This window comes from Cupressus sempervirens, chromosome 9 (genome assembly GCF_028749045.1).
Source record: "Cupressus sempervirens isolate cs-2001-9-10 chromosome 9, ASM2874904v1, whole genome shotgun sequence".
In the NCBI taxonomy this organism is placed as follows: Eukaryota; Viridiplantae; Streptophyta; class Pinopsida; order Cupressales; family Cupressaceae; genus Cupressus; species Cupressus sempervirens.
This window is the reverse complement of record NC_143126.1, coordinates 401,465,257-401,481,030: the sequence shown is the minus strand read 5'-3', so window position 1 is coordinate 401,481,030 and position 15,774 is coordinate 401,465,257. Positions and strand designations below refer to the sequence as shown.

At 36.7% G+C, this 15,774-nt stretch overlaps 2 protein-coding genes across 10 annotated transcripts in view; one reads left to right on the top strand and one right to left on the bottom strand.

Moving 5' to 3' along the window:
- Positions 1-15,774, top strand: part of LOC149538954 (uncharacterized) — a 72,622-nt gene that overhangs the window by 20,638 nt on the left and 36,210 nt on the right. The gene's annotated exons all lie outside the window — the stretch shown is intronic.
- LOC149538955 (uncharacterized) lies at positions 10,141-12,620 on the bottom strand. Its single transcript, XM_089800339.1, has 5 exons — positions 12,407-12,620; positions 12,139-12,291; positions 11,590-11,990; positions 11,047-11,452; positions 10,141-10,912 (listed from the first exon to the last, which is right to left on the bottom strand). The coding sequence occupies exons 1-5, from the start codon at positions 12,618-12,620 to the stop codon at positions 10,332-10,334; spliced, it is 1,755 nt and encodes a 584-aa protein (XP_089656465.1). The 3' UTR covers positions 10,141-10,331.

The following is a 15,774-nucleotide window of genomic DNA, read 5'->3' as shown; positions in this document are numbered from 1 at the left end:
AACCTGTTCTTATTGGACCTCTTGTATCTAATGTTTACACTTTCTCTTAGGCCTAAATGGTGGACTAAGATGATTGGTGATCATGATGATGATGAGCTCATTGAGGGTAGAGTTGCTCGGAAGAGGATCAAACCTTCTAATTCTATAAATCTTTCTCTCATGGCTAGAATTCATAGTGTATATGAGCCTCAAACATACACAAAGAAAAAAGGAATACATGAGTGGGAACAAGCTATGGAAATTGAGCACCATGACTTTCTGAAAATAACACTTGGGGTTCTCCCAGGTCTTCCCCCATGAAGAAACCCTTTGGATGCAACTAGGTCTATAAGGTCAAATACAAGGTTGATGGTACTTTGGATAGGTACAAGGTTCATCTTGTTTCCAAGGGCTTCTCTTAGTATGAAGGGATTGATTATGAGGAGACCTTTGCTTCAACAACAAAGATTAGTCCTATCCATAACAACTTAGCATGGCTAAGGTTCATCAAATGGATGTCAAATGTTCCCTTCTCAATGTTGAGTTGCAAGAAGAGGTCTACATGATGTAGTCTCCTCGATTCAAGGTTGCTAGTAAAGAACCTAGGTACTAAAAATGGTGAAAGCACTGTATGGCCTAAAACAAGCTCCTCGAGCATGGCTTATGAAAATTGGTAAGTACCTCATAGATCAGGGTTTTTAGAGGAGTCCTTTGGATTCAAATACGTATGTCAAGGCTATTGGTGGTGATATCATCCTTCTGGTTATATATGTTGATGATCTGATAATTGAGTTTGGCATCTTTGATTCAAGGAATTAAACAAAACTTATTCCAATCTATTAACATGACCGACCTTGGGCTTTTGCGCTGCTGCCTAGGTGTTGAGGTCCAATATCACTCTTATAGCATCTTCATCTCTCAGTCCAGATATGCTAGGTATCTACTAGACAAAATTCTGAATGCACGATTGCAAACTCACCTCTACACCGATGGAGAGAGGCCTGAAATTATCAGCCAAATTTGGTTCTCTAGTTGAGAGTGAATCTGCATTCATGCAACTAGTGGGCAGTTTAATCTATCTCACTACAAATAGACTTGATCTCAACTATTCAGTGAATTATATATCTTGCTTCATGACAACTCCTACTTCAGATCATAGGGCTGCAACAAAGTGCATCCTGCGCTATGTTGAGGGCACTTTAGACTTGGTATCCTATATGGACAAGCCAAAGATCCCAAACTCATCAGGTACACAAATTCGGATTGGAGAAACTCTGTTGATTACATAAAGTCCACTTCTAGGTATGTCTTAAGTTTGGGCACAAGTGCTATCGATTGGATTAATAAGAAGCAACATATTATATCTCTTTCTTTGACAGAAGCTGAATATCGTGGAACAGTCAAAGAAGCTTGTGAGCTAGTTTGGCTTCCAACAATGCTTTCAAACATCCACATGTCTCAAGCAGGCCCTTCACCCCTCTTTTGTGACAATCAAGGGGTGCTCAAACTTGCCAAATATCCAGTCTTCCATGAGCTAACCAAGCATATTGAACTTCATTGTCACTTCATCCGCTAACTGGGTGAAGATGGATCTGCGGATTTGTAGTATGTTTCTATAGAAAATCAGATTGCAGATATTCTCACCAAGTCCCTGCTTCCAGATAAGTTTGTTAAGTTTAAGGGGCTCCTTGGTGTAGTAGACAGATTGACCATTAAGGGAGGGTATTAGAGTAATTCTCTGTATATATCTTTCTGTTTTATTTAGTGGTCAAATATGTAAATCTTGCTCGTACTAGAATGTTTCTAATTCTAACAATTGTTTCATAATATAAACATCACTCTTTGTAAACTATAAATGAGCACCTTGTTCATTCATTATTTCATTCAGATATTTTTTAATTATCTGTGTAATGCTACTAATGAGAGGATTGTAATGTCCCCAAATTGGAATTTCCTTGTTTCTGTACAAAAACAACAATTCCAACAATAACATACTAAATGAACTTAATTAGTCATTAATAATCTGTGAAATAATGGAGAAAAACATCAGTTAGTGAGTAAGCGGAAAATGTTCAGCATTATGACTAGCTAGCTATAGGCTGCTATACTATCAAAGCTTAGTTCAGTAGGAAACTTGAAAGAACATTAGTAAAATGCCCGACTTGGCTAAGCCTGAGAGCATGCAACATCCAAATCATGGTAATTTGCCTCTTATCCCATAAGCAGCAGGAATGCCGAACTGCAAGCAGTTCCATCCCCTAGGGTTACCATTATTCTGCAAGTTGCTGGAATGTCCAACTATGACCAGTTCCATCCCATGGAGTAATCAAATTGCCTCTTGGCCCACAAGAGGTAGGAATGTTCAAATATGGCAATTTCCATCCCTTGGGGTGGTGCACTTAGTTTGGGGGAGCTAGTAAACCACATCTCCCTAACTTACTCAATCTTTCCATTCGATTGATTATGGAATAAACATGTGTATATAATAATATGTGTGCGCACATGCGTATCTGCAGGAATATAGCATAATTATTGATGTTTTGTAATCAATATTTATTGATGCATATACGAAGACTGATTGTATTAAATAATTAGAAATAAATATCTACAAATGTGTATATAAAATATTCAGCATTTACACCAAATTATTGATGTAATGCACAATGATGTGGAATTGAATCTGATTCCTTATATCAGATTTATTCTTGATCAATGCCTCATTGAATGGTTAGTCTTCTGTTTATATATCTCCTTCATTTGGCTGGAAGGGTATGTCTCTTCCATGGACCAACCTCCCTGTAAAAGTGGGAACTCATTTCACGTGACCTTCTCCACTAATTAGTGGTTGTTTTTTTAATTGCCTCTCAACAACGGTTATTACTATCAGTATACTTGTCCTTGTAAGCATGATTCTCCTTAATTCCATTTGTTATCATGCTGATTTGGAGCACTGCCTCTTGCCAATGGACTCCCATTCGTTTTTACTCAATGTAGCATTTGGGGATCCATTTTGTTCTGTAACATGTTTATTTCACAAACCGCTGATTTGGAAAGAGACCCCAATGTGTAGAAATCAATCAAGATAGAAAATCAATTAAGATAGAAAATGGCAAAGATTTATCAGTAAGGCCATTTTCTGATTTTTTCTGTACATGGAGATGTTAGTGTTTTGCTTCCTTTTGTGTGCAATGGAGAGATGTATTAAGGTGGGGTCATGAGAGCTTAATAACAGTTTTCTGCATAAATTCAATATTTTTGCAGCTGTTTGTATTCTTGGTTTTCTGCTCTAAATTTAGGGTCTGCTGTTCAATGTGTTTTCCATGATGCTCCCATTTCTGTTACCACTTATACCATTTAAAAAGCCCAAGAGGTGCAAGTAAATGAAATGTGGCAACCATTCAAGTGAGGTTGGTCTCTCCAATTAACACATCTTTATGTTAAATCTGATCTTAGTCAGCATTTTGCACAACTAGCTCCCATGTAAATTGTTTTATTATATTTAATCAGGTCGGCTGTCACAGAATTGCATAGGGTTTTATTTATTTTATTATTATTATTTTCTAAAATTACTTTCTCCCTTGGTCGGATCCTCGTGGTGTGGCAGGGTTATGACTGTCTGCCCTTCCCAAAATTGTTCATCTTCAAGTGATGTCAATTTACCAATGTCTTAAGAGGTGAGGGTCCCTAAACTAACCCTTGGAGATTTGTCATCCTTAGATTCTCCATGGGATATAATTAACTTCTGCTGTGCAACTCTGATTTTAACTCAAGGCATATACCTCTGTTGTTATTTCCATTGCGAATTATCTCAACCAATGATTGGAAATTTGCAAGGTTTGTAATTTTAAGACAAGTTTTCTCTCATCAATTTTGATCGGAAGAAACTGTTTTGGTTAGTTCTATGTACAGCTCCTTGAATTATAGCAAGGGTGTGCTTTCCACCTTTTAAGATGAGAATTAAAAGCATGACACACATCTAGTGCTGTGTGTATTAAGAATGGAGTGCACCTCATTTGAATGCAAGAATACGGATCTAGAAACAGTTATAAGTATTCACAAATGGAATAAATTTCTGGAAACCATTAGATGTAATGCACATTGCATACATTAGTAAAGCATGCACACCCATGAAAATAGTAAAGCATGCCCACCCATGAAAAGTAGTCATGTTGTAAACACCTCAAACTTGAAGAAAACACATAAATTAACAGAAGATGCGAAGTAGAACTATATGAAGCATGGACATAAATATCTGTAAGGCATGGAGTATACACTTAATGCATGCAGCATGAGGTATATACATGAATACATGTAGGGCATGAATCATACACATAAGTACACATAAGGCCTGAATACACTTAAGGCATGAAGCATACACAAAAGGCATGAAGCAATACACAAAGGCACAAAGCGTATATGAGGGATTTCCTGAGTTCTCATAGAGTAAACATGCTGAACTCCATCAGTTGTGAGGCAAACACAAGGCATACATGTGAAGGGCGTGCTTATGACACACATGGAGTAAGCATGTTTATAATACACACAGAGCAGGTAAAGCCACATACATATAGAAAGGCAACGTTGCCCTACTTGATTTTGACCTACTTAAGAAAAGGGCTGAATAGTTAAGCCTAACAGCAATGCATTCAAAATAAATTTGTGGCTTTGATACCAGGTGTAATGTCCCCAAATTGGCATTTCCTTGGCTTTGCACAAAAATGATTCCGACAATAACATACTAGAATGAACTTAATTAGTCATTAATAATTTAAGAAATAATGGACAAGTACATCAGTTAGTATGCAGATTATGATAAGCATTATAACTAGCTAAGTATCCAATCAAAGCTTACTCTGGTAGGAAACTTGAAAGAGTATCAGGAAATTGCTTAAACTAATGGGGCCTAAAAGCACACAACATCCAAATTATGGCAAACTGCATCTTATAACACAAGCGGCAGGAACATCCAAACACGACTAGTTACATCCCTTGGGGTAATCAAATCACATCTTGGCCTGCAAGAGGCAGGAACATCCAACTATGACCAGTTCATCCTTTGGTGTAGTAAACTTAGTTCGGGGGAGCTGGTAAACCAAATCTCCCCAATTTTCTTCTTTTAACACTACATTTGGTTGATTACGGAATGAACACACACGTGTGTGTGCGCTTACGTGTGCACATAGGAATTTAACATCAGTATCAATCATATTGTAAGCAATATTTATTGATGCTTATAAGAAGAGTGATTGTATTAACTTAGAAATCAATATCTACAAATGTATATATAAAATACTCAGCATTCATACCAAATTAGTGACATAAGGCACAATTACTGTAGAATTCAATCTGATTCCTTATATCAGAATTATCATTGATCAATGTCTCATTGAATGTTTACCTTGCTGCTTATATATCGACTTCGTCAGCTGGAAGGGTATGTCTCTTGCACGGACCACCCTCCTTGTAAATGTGGTGACTCATTTAATGTGACCTTTGCCCCTAATTGATGTAATGCCCCACTTGGAGATCCTTGGAAACAAGGATCAACATAGACTAACATATTTTTTTGTTAAGAATTACATTAAAACATGCAGAAATACATGCAACAAGAATCCAAAGATCACAATGGAAGACTGACCTAACCAACAAACTAAAAATCCCCAAGCGTTACTACTTACCAATGCCTACTTTTTATCTAGGTGATTAATCATACAAGGTTCATTTATTTAATCATACTAATCATAGATGCAACGATCATTTTAAAACCCAAGGTACAAATTCCTAGATGTTTAAGCCATTCAAGTTCATTTTCAGCTAAAATTCATCACAATATAAGATATCTTCTAACTGAACCCAACTGTGATCTATATCTGATCTGTTCTGACTTGGGAAGGTGCAAAACCCAAAAGGGTATCCAAATATCCAAATTGCACTCCTAAAATTCAAGCAAAAACACTCACTGCTTGTACGACAATTTAGGAACAATCATCGTACGAGCTAGAATTGGCTATTGTACGAGCTTTCTCCAGTTACCATATGAATGCATGCTAGAGTTGTATGAGAAAGTGTTCCCTCGTGCAAGCATATGCATTCTCATACAATGAAGTGCATCAGCCGTACAATAAAATGCTCTGTCATACGAGAATTCAAAGACAACATCCAAAACATAAAAACAAGCTAAATTTAATCAAACTTCACAACGGGGAGCATTGGATACACAAAATCCAAGGAATGCACACTCAATAGCATAAAAGGAATCCAAAGGGTCTAACATACTAAACCACAAATTACATCTATAATCCATAGCAATAAGCACCAAGTAAAAAATGTGCTTCAAGAACAACATAAGTCTCCAGTAATCCATAAGGATCAAAGCAATATAATCAAGAACATCTAACATGCTATTCTACCAACAACATCTCTAGTCCATAGTAGTGGTAATAAGACATCAAATAAGCAATAAGATACAACATCTAGATAAAGGTATGCCTCAAGTAAGCGATATGGTACATCATTGCATAACATGATATCAAATGCATCAAAGGAAAGCATAAACCACAAGGAATATACTCTGGATAACCAAGAATCTAAAAGAACATCAAGCTCCGACCCTGAATTGGTAATAAACCGTCTTTGTACATTGGTCCCTAACAATGGTATAGGTAGCTACGCCTCCCAACCATGTGGTACCCTCAGGCCCACACCTGAGTGCTGATGGAGGTAGTAACCCAATCACAACCACATAAGACAATCACCCATCGCTTACACACACGCCAATCAAAGTATGATAACAATAACTATATGATCATGAAGACAATGCAGTATATCAAGTCACTAGTCAGACCCACTATGGGATAATTATGTAAGGACTCTCCCAAGCTAAATATGGTGCGGAACTCAACCCTACTAGAGGACATCACACCTGATGCGGTACTCAGCTCCCTCGGGAGGCCATCACACTGTGCTCTCTAACCAACTCGTACAAAAGATTGGCAATTTTATAGGCACCACACCTCAAACTAAATATGGTGCGGAACTCAACCCTACTAGAGGACATCACACCTGATGCGGTACTCAGCTTCCTCGGGAGGCCATCACACTGTGCTCTCTAACCAACTCGTACAGAAGATTGGCAATTTTATAGGCACCACACCTCAAACTAACTCCCTCAAGGTGCTGTGAAATTGTATAGGTGTTCACTTATTATTAAGTTTTATTATCCTATTTTTAAATTTTGGTTATCACTTGTTTAAACCTCTTCACGTTACCTTGTCGGCCACTTCTGGGCCGGGGTACACAAGAGAAGCCACTCCACATGTCTACCCTACATACCCATGCTCATCACACGATGAGTGCCCGTAGGCAATGTAGATTTCCAACCCAACCCCAAATGAACAATCTCTCAACCGATCTATATCCAGGAATTCGGGTCTCGCAAGATCATATCATATGCTTGTACACGTGCTTGTGTGTAGGCACTTAGTCACAGGGTTCGCTGAATTTTCGGCTTGAGGTTCGGAATTTAGCGAATCTGTAAAAAATGAAAAAAATTGTTTAAATTCATCATTAAATTCTTATGGAGTTGTTTTGGGGTTTCTAGGCAAAAAAAGCTTCTAAAACAATGCCCTTCACCTACATATATGAAGCTTGGTTAGGGCAAAAATGATTGTCTGAACATCACGACATCGTTGAATATTGCGGCATTTTTGGAGGGTTGTGTCTGATGGCATTTGTCTACTAGCCTCTTGTTGTTCGTCTACTCCATTTTTGTTTGCGTTTGCTTTACTTTGTCTGCTCCATTCGCTCCTTATTTACAGATCCTGTGTCATCCACGACAACCATTTGCGCCAAACGGTCTCGCTTCAATAACATTTGTATTTATTTATTGAGGTTGGAAAGTTTAATAAGATTATAATAATCATTGTTATTGTTATTATTATGTTTTAATATTATATAAGATTATGATAATAAATACCCATAAGAAAGATTATGATAATAAATTTGATGTTTATTATTTCTGTATTACCAGTAAAATATTTGTATCTGTATGTATTTAATGTACAAAAACATTTATATTTTGTGTATAATTTATGTATATTTATTAATTTATTATTAATAAGATATTAATATTTTGTATGTTTATTTATGATTGATAATTAATTAATAATTACAATACTTTATTATTAGTTTTTATTTTGTAATATTCACAATTTTATTTTATTAGTGAAGATTAGATAAAATACTTATTATTCTTTTATTTTAATTCTTTTTATTAGTAGAGAAAAGTAAAAAAAATAGCATAGTCTATAATTGTGTCTACAAAGTTAAACACTCCCATAAGTTAGGAATCAGGGTTATAAATTTATATTTTTTTGAAAATTATAAAAGGGGAATTTATTGTCAATTTTTTTTCAATGTTTTGCCTTGCCAAACTTTTTTTGAAACTCATAGTTGTTGAACTCGAACTCGGACCTTGTGACTTAGTGTAGGCACAACCATCTTCACAAATATAATCGAGTAATACCAATGCAAGGGTTGGATATGAGAAATGCAACAAATGAAACAAGTAACAAGTAACTTTCTCAATCGGGCATCCTGCCAAGAGTATGGATTCATTAGGAATCCCAATAGTGCAATAGGTCACCAAGAACAATATAACACACTCAACCGGCCTAAATTCGGGAGTACGAATTCAACACGAATCTCAATGTCCAAGAAGTAAAACCATAACTTGAAAGGAACCATGGATTACAATCCATTTCCAAAATCTAAACAAATGCCTCCAAAATCACAACAAAATATCTATGGCATGCAAATGGAGATTAGAGAAAAATGCCCAATATTCAAACTCCTTAAAATTCACTAAAATTGAAAACCCATTTTCAAAATGTGGTCAAACAACCAAGCGTCCATTAAAATTCATAAATTAAGTTCAAAATCACAAATTGACAAATTTGACAAGAATCACCAGTCCACTAAACTCAATATGAAAACATGACTTTGGATCGGGAAATAAAATACCTTGAAATGTCCTATAATCACTCCGAATCCGCGATCCTACTTCTTGTAGCAAGGGCTAACCAAGCCAAACAGGGCAACATGCAAAAATTGGGTAGCGCACAAAATGAGGTGATGCCAAGATCACTTAAAATCAAAACACCTTGGAATTTGATGAAATTGAAAATCCATTTCACAAACATGCCCAAACTAAGGAAAATCATATAAAATTCAACTTCCAAGCATGCATGAAAAAACCAGCAGCATAATAGTGCCAAAATTTACATTTCTACAACCCTATGGATAGTAAGTGCTCACCCCGGTCCAATTGAGTGATAGAATTGTGTGAAAACAGAGGGGAACACTAGTTGTCCCTCCCTAACATTTGGCAATTGAAAGAATGGACTAAAACGAAGTAAAAACAATTAAACGAAAAAGCCCTAGTGTTTCTTATGTTTGGTAAAAACCAAGAATGGGAAGAACTAAATAAAGATCTTGCTGAATTGGATGAAACATTCGGCAAAGCGAAGCAATGCTGACATGAATCCAATGAGACCAACCTTGCGAAGATCCATTGAGCCAAACTCCCACAACAAGCAAAACAATGAAAACGCTTCAAAGAGGGTTTGAAGGAATTCCTCCAAAACCATGAAATAACAAAGTGAGAAGTGAGTATGAAAACTCACTTTTGCCTAATATAAGCACTTTTCTTACAAGTAAAACAGTGAAATGCTTCAAAGAGGGTTTGAAGGAATTCCTCCAAAACTATGAAATAAAAAAGTGAGAAGTGAGAATGAAAACTTACTTTTGCCTAATATAAGCACTTTTCTTAAAGTGAGTTATAAATTAGAATATTAAATTACGCAAAGAAACGTGAATCGGAATCGGATCGGAATCGGCAAGGCCGAATCGAATCGTGAATCGGCAATGAATCGGCAATGAATCGGCGATGAATCGGCAAATTTGAAAAAACCCTTTAAATTTAAAGATTTTAACAATTTAAAACTTATTTCATGCACCCTTTATTGAATATAACTTAAGCACACTATAACATCATCAAATAGAAGTTAAAACTTAACATACATAAACATGAAACATAAAATCCATCACATACGTCACTATGTTATCTAAGATTCTAAAATGTAAATTGTAGGCTAGCTGAAGTAAATAGAAATCAAATGATCATAATGATTTAAATCATAGAATGTATGTAAGATGATCCATAAGACATCAAATCATAAATTTATGTAAGAATCTAAGATGAAGATCCATGAAAGTTTGAAACTTTGAAACATATGTCTATCAATGATTCAGTATCAATATCTGTAAACAAAATATAAAAACAAGGCTCCAGCTCAAGCCTCAGGCTCATAGTCATCATCATCCTCAACATCATCCTCAAGCTCGGCTACAGCCTCAGCCTCAGCCTCTGAGTATCCAGTCTGCCTAGTAGCGAGGCGTCTAATGTAGGTCCTAGAGGACTGTCGAGCCATATCTCCCGCATATAAGATGGGCTCACGAATGTCGCTAGGGCCTGTGTCTGTGCGTGCACGTGTGCGTCTACCAATGCCTGAAGAACGTGCTCTAGCTGCCTCAGCCTCTATATCCACCTGGTCAATCCACGCACGGTCTTCCTCAGTGAAGACTGGATCTACAACCTCTGTGAGCCACTCTGATTCTGGATCAATCTCCTCCAGAATGATCGGAGAGGAGTCAGTGCCCAAAATCTGTCTGATCCTAAGACGGAGGTTGTAATGAACGAAGACAAGATCATTCAACCTCTGCACTGTCAACCTGTTTCTCCTCTTCGAGTGGATGTGCTCGAACATGGACCAACTGCGCTCACATCCAGAAGCGTTGCTTGGCTGACTCAGAATACGAATGGCAATTTTTTGAAGTTTTGGGGTTGTGGCCCCAAACATTTGCCACCATCTATCTGAAATAAGGGAAAATAAAAATAATTAGTCTCATTTACAAATTACAAATTACAAGTTAACTCTAAAATTACATAATCAACTTTAAGTTTAGAATCTAGATTCATGAACATTGAATATATTATTTAATTTTTACCTGGCTGTATTGTTTCCCGAGCATCTATGGCTACCCTGCTAGAGAAAAGTGGCCCTTCTTTATTATTGAACTTATCAAGCTCAATAATTGCAGCACTGCTATCCTCATCAGTACTCAACCTCTGGATCATTGTATATAATCCGGTGAGAACCTCCTCATCCGCCTTGAAGTCAGGACGGAAACGAAATGCCGAATTCAAAAAGTAAGCTGCTGCATGGATGGGTCTGTGGAGCTGATTCTGCCATCTCCTATCAATGATGTCCCAAATAGGGGCATACTTCTCCTGCACTCCTGCATACTGAGCTCTAATGGCCTCCTTGGCCCTATCCATGCCCTCATATATGTAGCCCATAGAGGGCTTCTCCCCATCAGCAGTTCGTAGGAGAGATACAAGAGGCTCAGTGGCCTACATATAAAGTAAAACAAAAATTTGAGTCAAAACTTAAACATAGAATAATTCAATAATATAAGGTAAAACTAAATCATTAAACAATTAGCATAGTAAACTGTAAAATATTAAATGTTAAATTGCAATAAAATTACCTTAAGTATTTCTCTAGCAGGTTTCCAAAAACCATCATCATCAAATATGCAATCCACCACATCTATCCCTGCAGTGGTCGTAGCATAGGAAGATGAAATCCACTCCCGCCCAACAAACATGCTCCTCAAATCATCCCTTGATGTCAACAAGGACTGCAAGGTGATGAAATTCGAGGCAAACCTCGTGATCCCTGGACGAGCTAACTCTTTGTCTCCTGTGTACTTCCTCATTGTGCTAAGGACAAATGAATGATTATAAATAAACTTACATATGTTTTTTGCCCTTTCCACACATGACTTGACCCACTCAAGTTTGCCAATTTCCTCCAACATGAGGTCAAGGCAGTGTGCTGCACAAGGGGACCAAAATATGGTGGGGTGCCTCTCCATCAAAAGTTTGCCTACAACAATTTTAAGATAATTAGAAATTCAAATTTCAAACATGTTAGAACTTAGAACTTAGGAAACTTAGAAATTCTAAGTTAGAATTAGAAAAAGTTCAAAATTCAAATAAATTTATTTTCAAAACTTAAAAAGTTAAAAGTTTACCTGCAACAACATAACTTGCTGCATTATCCGTCACCAATTGCACCACATGTTGTTCCCCCACCTCTGCTATAACTTCCTCAATAACCTCACATAAGTATGTGGCGTTTTTTACATGAGCAGAAGCATCAATGGATTTGAGGAACATGGTATATCCTACAAGTAACAAAACAACGAATTATAATTACTATTAGCAATCAACAAATCAAAATTTGAAATAGTCAATCACGATTCAAAATTATGTATGTAGGAAAGTAGAATGATCAATCACCTCCACAGGATACAAGAAAATTGAGGAGTGTTCTTCCCCTCCTATCTGTCCAACCATCAGTCATGATGGTGCAACCCTTTTCGATCCACTCCTTTCGGTTGTCCTCAAGCTCATGCCTCATATCCTCAACCATTTCCTCCAGGAGGTATCCACTCAACTCAGCCTCAGTTGGGGCTTTAAACCCCGGACCACAAATGGCAACTGCATCTATCATGTTCTGCCAATAAGGAGTCCTGTCACAAATAGATAATGATATTGATTAGAAATTTAGATGTCAAAAACTAAAATCATAAAACAAGTAGATATAATTAAAGTTTTACTTTTACTTTTAACTTTAACTTTGAAGATAACAAAGAAAAAAGAATCAATTACCTGGCTGCAATAAATGGAATGTTGCAAAAGTACCAGAATTTGCGAATCTCTTTTCTGGCAGCATCATGAATCTCCTTGTTCAAACCCATGCCCTCAAGCGTGGGTTGGGAGCTAGGAGTAGTGCGGGGCACAAAGTAACTATCCATTCTGCTTTTCCGCACTCTAGGCCGCAATAGGTTGGTGTTGGACTCTGTCTCAGTATGAGACCGACTACCACTAACACTCACATGAGCACTAGCACTAGGATGAAAAGGAGGCCTAGAAGAACCCTCCCCAACACAACCTACGGATGCGGAAGCTGATGCAGATGCACTTGCAGATGTAGATGCGGTTGCGGATGTGGGAGCACGGGAGCCAATACCTCTTAACCCTTCAAGTTGCATTTTCTTAGTCAACTTGTCTTGTTCAATTTTTTCTAATGCCACTAAACAAGAGCGTTTTGCCTCAGCGGTTTGTTGAGTGCAAACTGTGACATCATGGCCAGGTATGCCAGCAATGTGGTATTTCAATCTATAGATACCTCCCGAATTTATTTTTTCTTTGCAAAATATACATTTTGTTTGATATTTGGTTCTCCCAGGAAACTCTTCATTATATTTCCAGCATTCATCTTTTTTACCCATTGTGGAAATTGGAAAATGAAAGCAAAGGGCTGCTGCAATAAAAAAATTCATGTAAAAAATCAAAGTTTGCAACTAATAAACAAAAACTACAAAACAACAAACCCTAGTTTGCAATTTAGTAAAACTAAAAATAAAAAACATTCAAGATTTGCAAATGAACACTAAAAAAATTTAACAAAAAATGCATACTACACTAACATGCAAAAAAAAAACCAACACTTACCTCTTGCAAATGAGTTGAGGAGTGTTGATATTGACTCCTTAATGCTCCCAATGCAATTTATGGCCTCCCCAAATGGACTTCTGATCTCTTTGGTGCTCTTCCTTCTTGCCGGTTGGAAACCTATGGATTCTCTTTTCTCTTCTTCTCTCTCACTCTTCCTCTCTTCTACTCATACTAAGCAAATAGAAGGCTCTTTAGGGTTATAACAAAGAGGAAAGTCAACTTAGAAAGCAAATAAAACATGTGTTTTTTTAAAAAAATTGAACTTTCTATCCTTGCTGCCGCGGCCGATTTCTGGAGATTCACGATGGCGATTTTTGCCATGAATCGCCGATTTTGGCGATTCAGGCGATTCACACGAAAAAATCGCCACCAGCGATTTTCGATTCCAAAAAAATCGGGAGCCATGAATCTTATCGCGATTTCGGCGATTTCATGGCGATTTTTGGAACTATGAAATTACGTAATAGATTAATTGGCCCCTTTTCCAAATTAAATAAATCAATTCCAGGTATTTGGAATTCAACTACGACAAATTAGTCGACAAAATAAATTAGATTAAATCAAATAATAAAAGTCCCTTAAATCAATTAAATGAGCATTTAATTTAATATTCTATGCGACAACTACGAAACCCTAAATGCACAGACATGCTCATGGGTCAAATCACATAATGCATTATGAATCCGATTTACCAATTACCGGAGGGTTAATAATAACATCTAAATAGATATGCCACCCATACAGGGACGACATTGGGTCAACATGAACAGCCAAATCACTAACTCCATGTGCCACTGTTAGGGATATAAGTTCCCGTGCGATAAACAAACATCAAGTGTAAATGCACAATACATAATAGCCGAAGCAACGAGTAAGCATAATCGTGTACTGAAGCATCTAATTAATTTCATTTAACTAATCATTATTCATCATTTCATAAGTCTTGTGAAAGAACAAGATAAATATCTGTAGCACAATAACCCATGAATCCAATATGGATAACTCATTTCCCAATTATTCTAAGCATTTAATAATGGAAATAACAACTGAATACCCAACATCATATAAGGCACAATATAACATAATATCTTAGACAATTGTCCTGAAGCAACATTAGTAACCTCAAATGTAATATGCACCTTAGAACATAATTAAGAACCATTATACAAATATGGCCAAAATATCACTGATCAACATGGTCAGGCACGTGAGCTAGCACTGCTGCAGGAGCCAAGATAGCTGCAATAGACCAAATAACATAGTGCAATCAGTGTTCACATCTTAGGGTTACTCATGGAACAACATCGTGATACCATATAACTAAGTTCTCAGTTCGGATGTGGGTTCGACATTTGGGTTTGAAATTTGCTCAAAATTCTTTTAGGATGGGTTCGGGTTTGTCTGTAGAAGGAATATATATATATATATATATATATATATATATATATATATGTATGTATGTATGTATATGTATGTATATGTAAATATATGTTGCAGCAAATAAGTTAATACACTACCATGCTAATATAAAGCAATTTAGCAAAATACACCACCACATATATTAACGATTTTAATTTTTGTTCGAATGGCATTACAAAATGTCAAAATAGATCACAATATAAATGTTTCAGTTCAAAAACTTTAAAACACCAATGTCAACATTACTAATCAGTAATCAGTAATCAGTTATCAGTCATAGTCTCATATGTGATCAAATATCAATGTATCATAAAAAATCATCAAAGAATTCATCATCAATAGGCAGTTGTTGATTAGAAGCACAATTAGTGCCATTAGCATTAGCAGTCTCAGCCATAGCCTCAGGATCAGCTCCATCATCACTATGTATCTTAGGATCACCATCTTCAATTGCAAGCGCATCAAGGTGAACTTCCAACTCCGCAGCCTCTGGTTCGATATCCCATTGTTTTGCCTCCCCTTTTTTGTAGGTATTCTCTTTGTGAGTTTTGAGCCTGAAGTTTGAATGCACAAACACCAAGTTATCTGCCTTCTTGGAGTTTAATCAGTTATGTTTTATTGAGTGAATGGAGTATGTGCTCCAATTCCTCTCAGATGATGATGAACTAGCAACCTATCAAGATTTGCAAATTTACCAACAAGAAAATAAAAAATAGAGTTTTGAATAT

What these genes read in the sequence shown, in the direction of transcription:
- LOC149538955 (XM_089800339.1), bottom strand. Translation starts at nt 12,620, where the DNA reads ATGATAGATGCAGTTGCCATTTGTGGTCCGGGGTTTAAAGCCCCAACT. An exon ending in TTTTCTTGTATCCTGTGGAG is followed by an intron (nt 12,292 to 12,406) that starts GTGATTGATCAT and finishes TGTTACTTGTAG; the next exon opens with GATATACCATGTTCCTCAAA. An exon ending in AGCAAGTTATGTTGTTGCAG is followed by an intron (nt 11,991 to 12,138) that starts GTAAACTTTTAA and finishes AAATTGTTGTAG; the next exon opens with GCAAACTTTTGATGGAGAGG.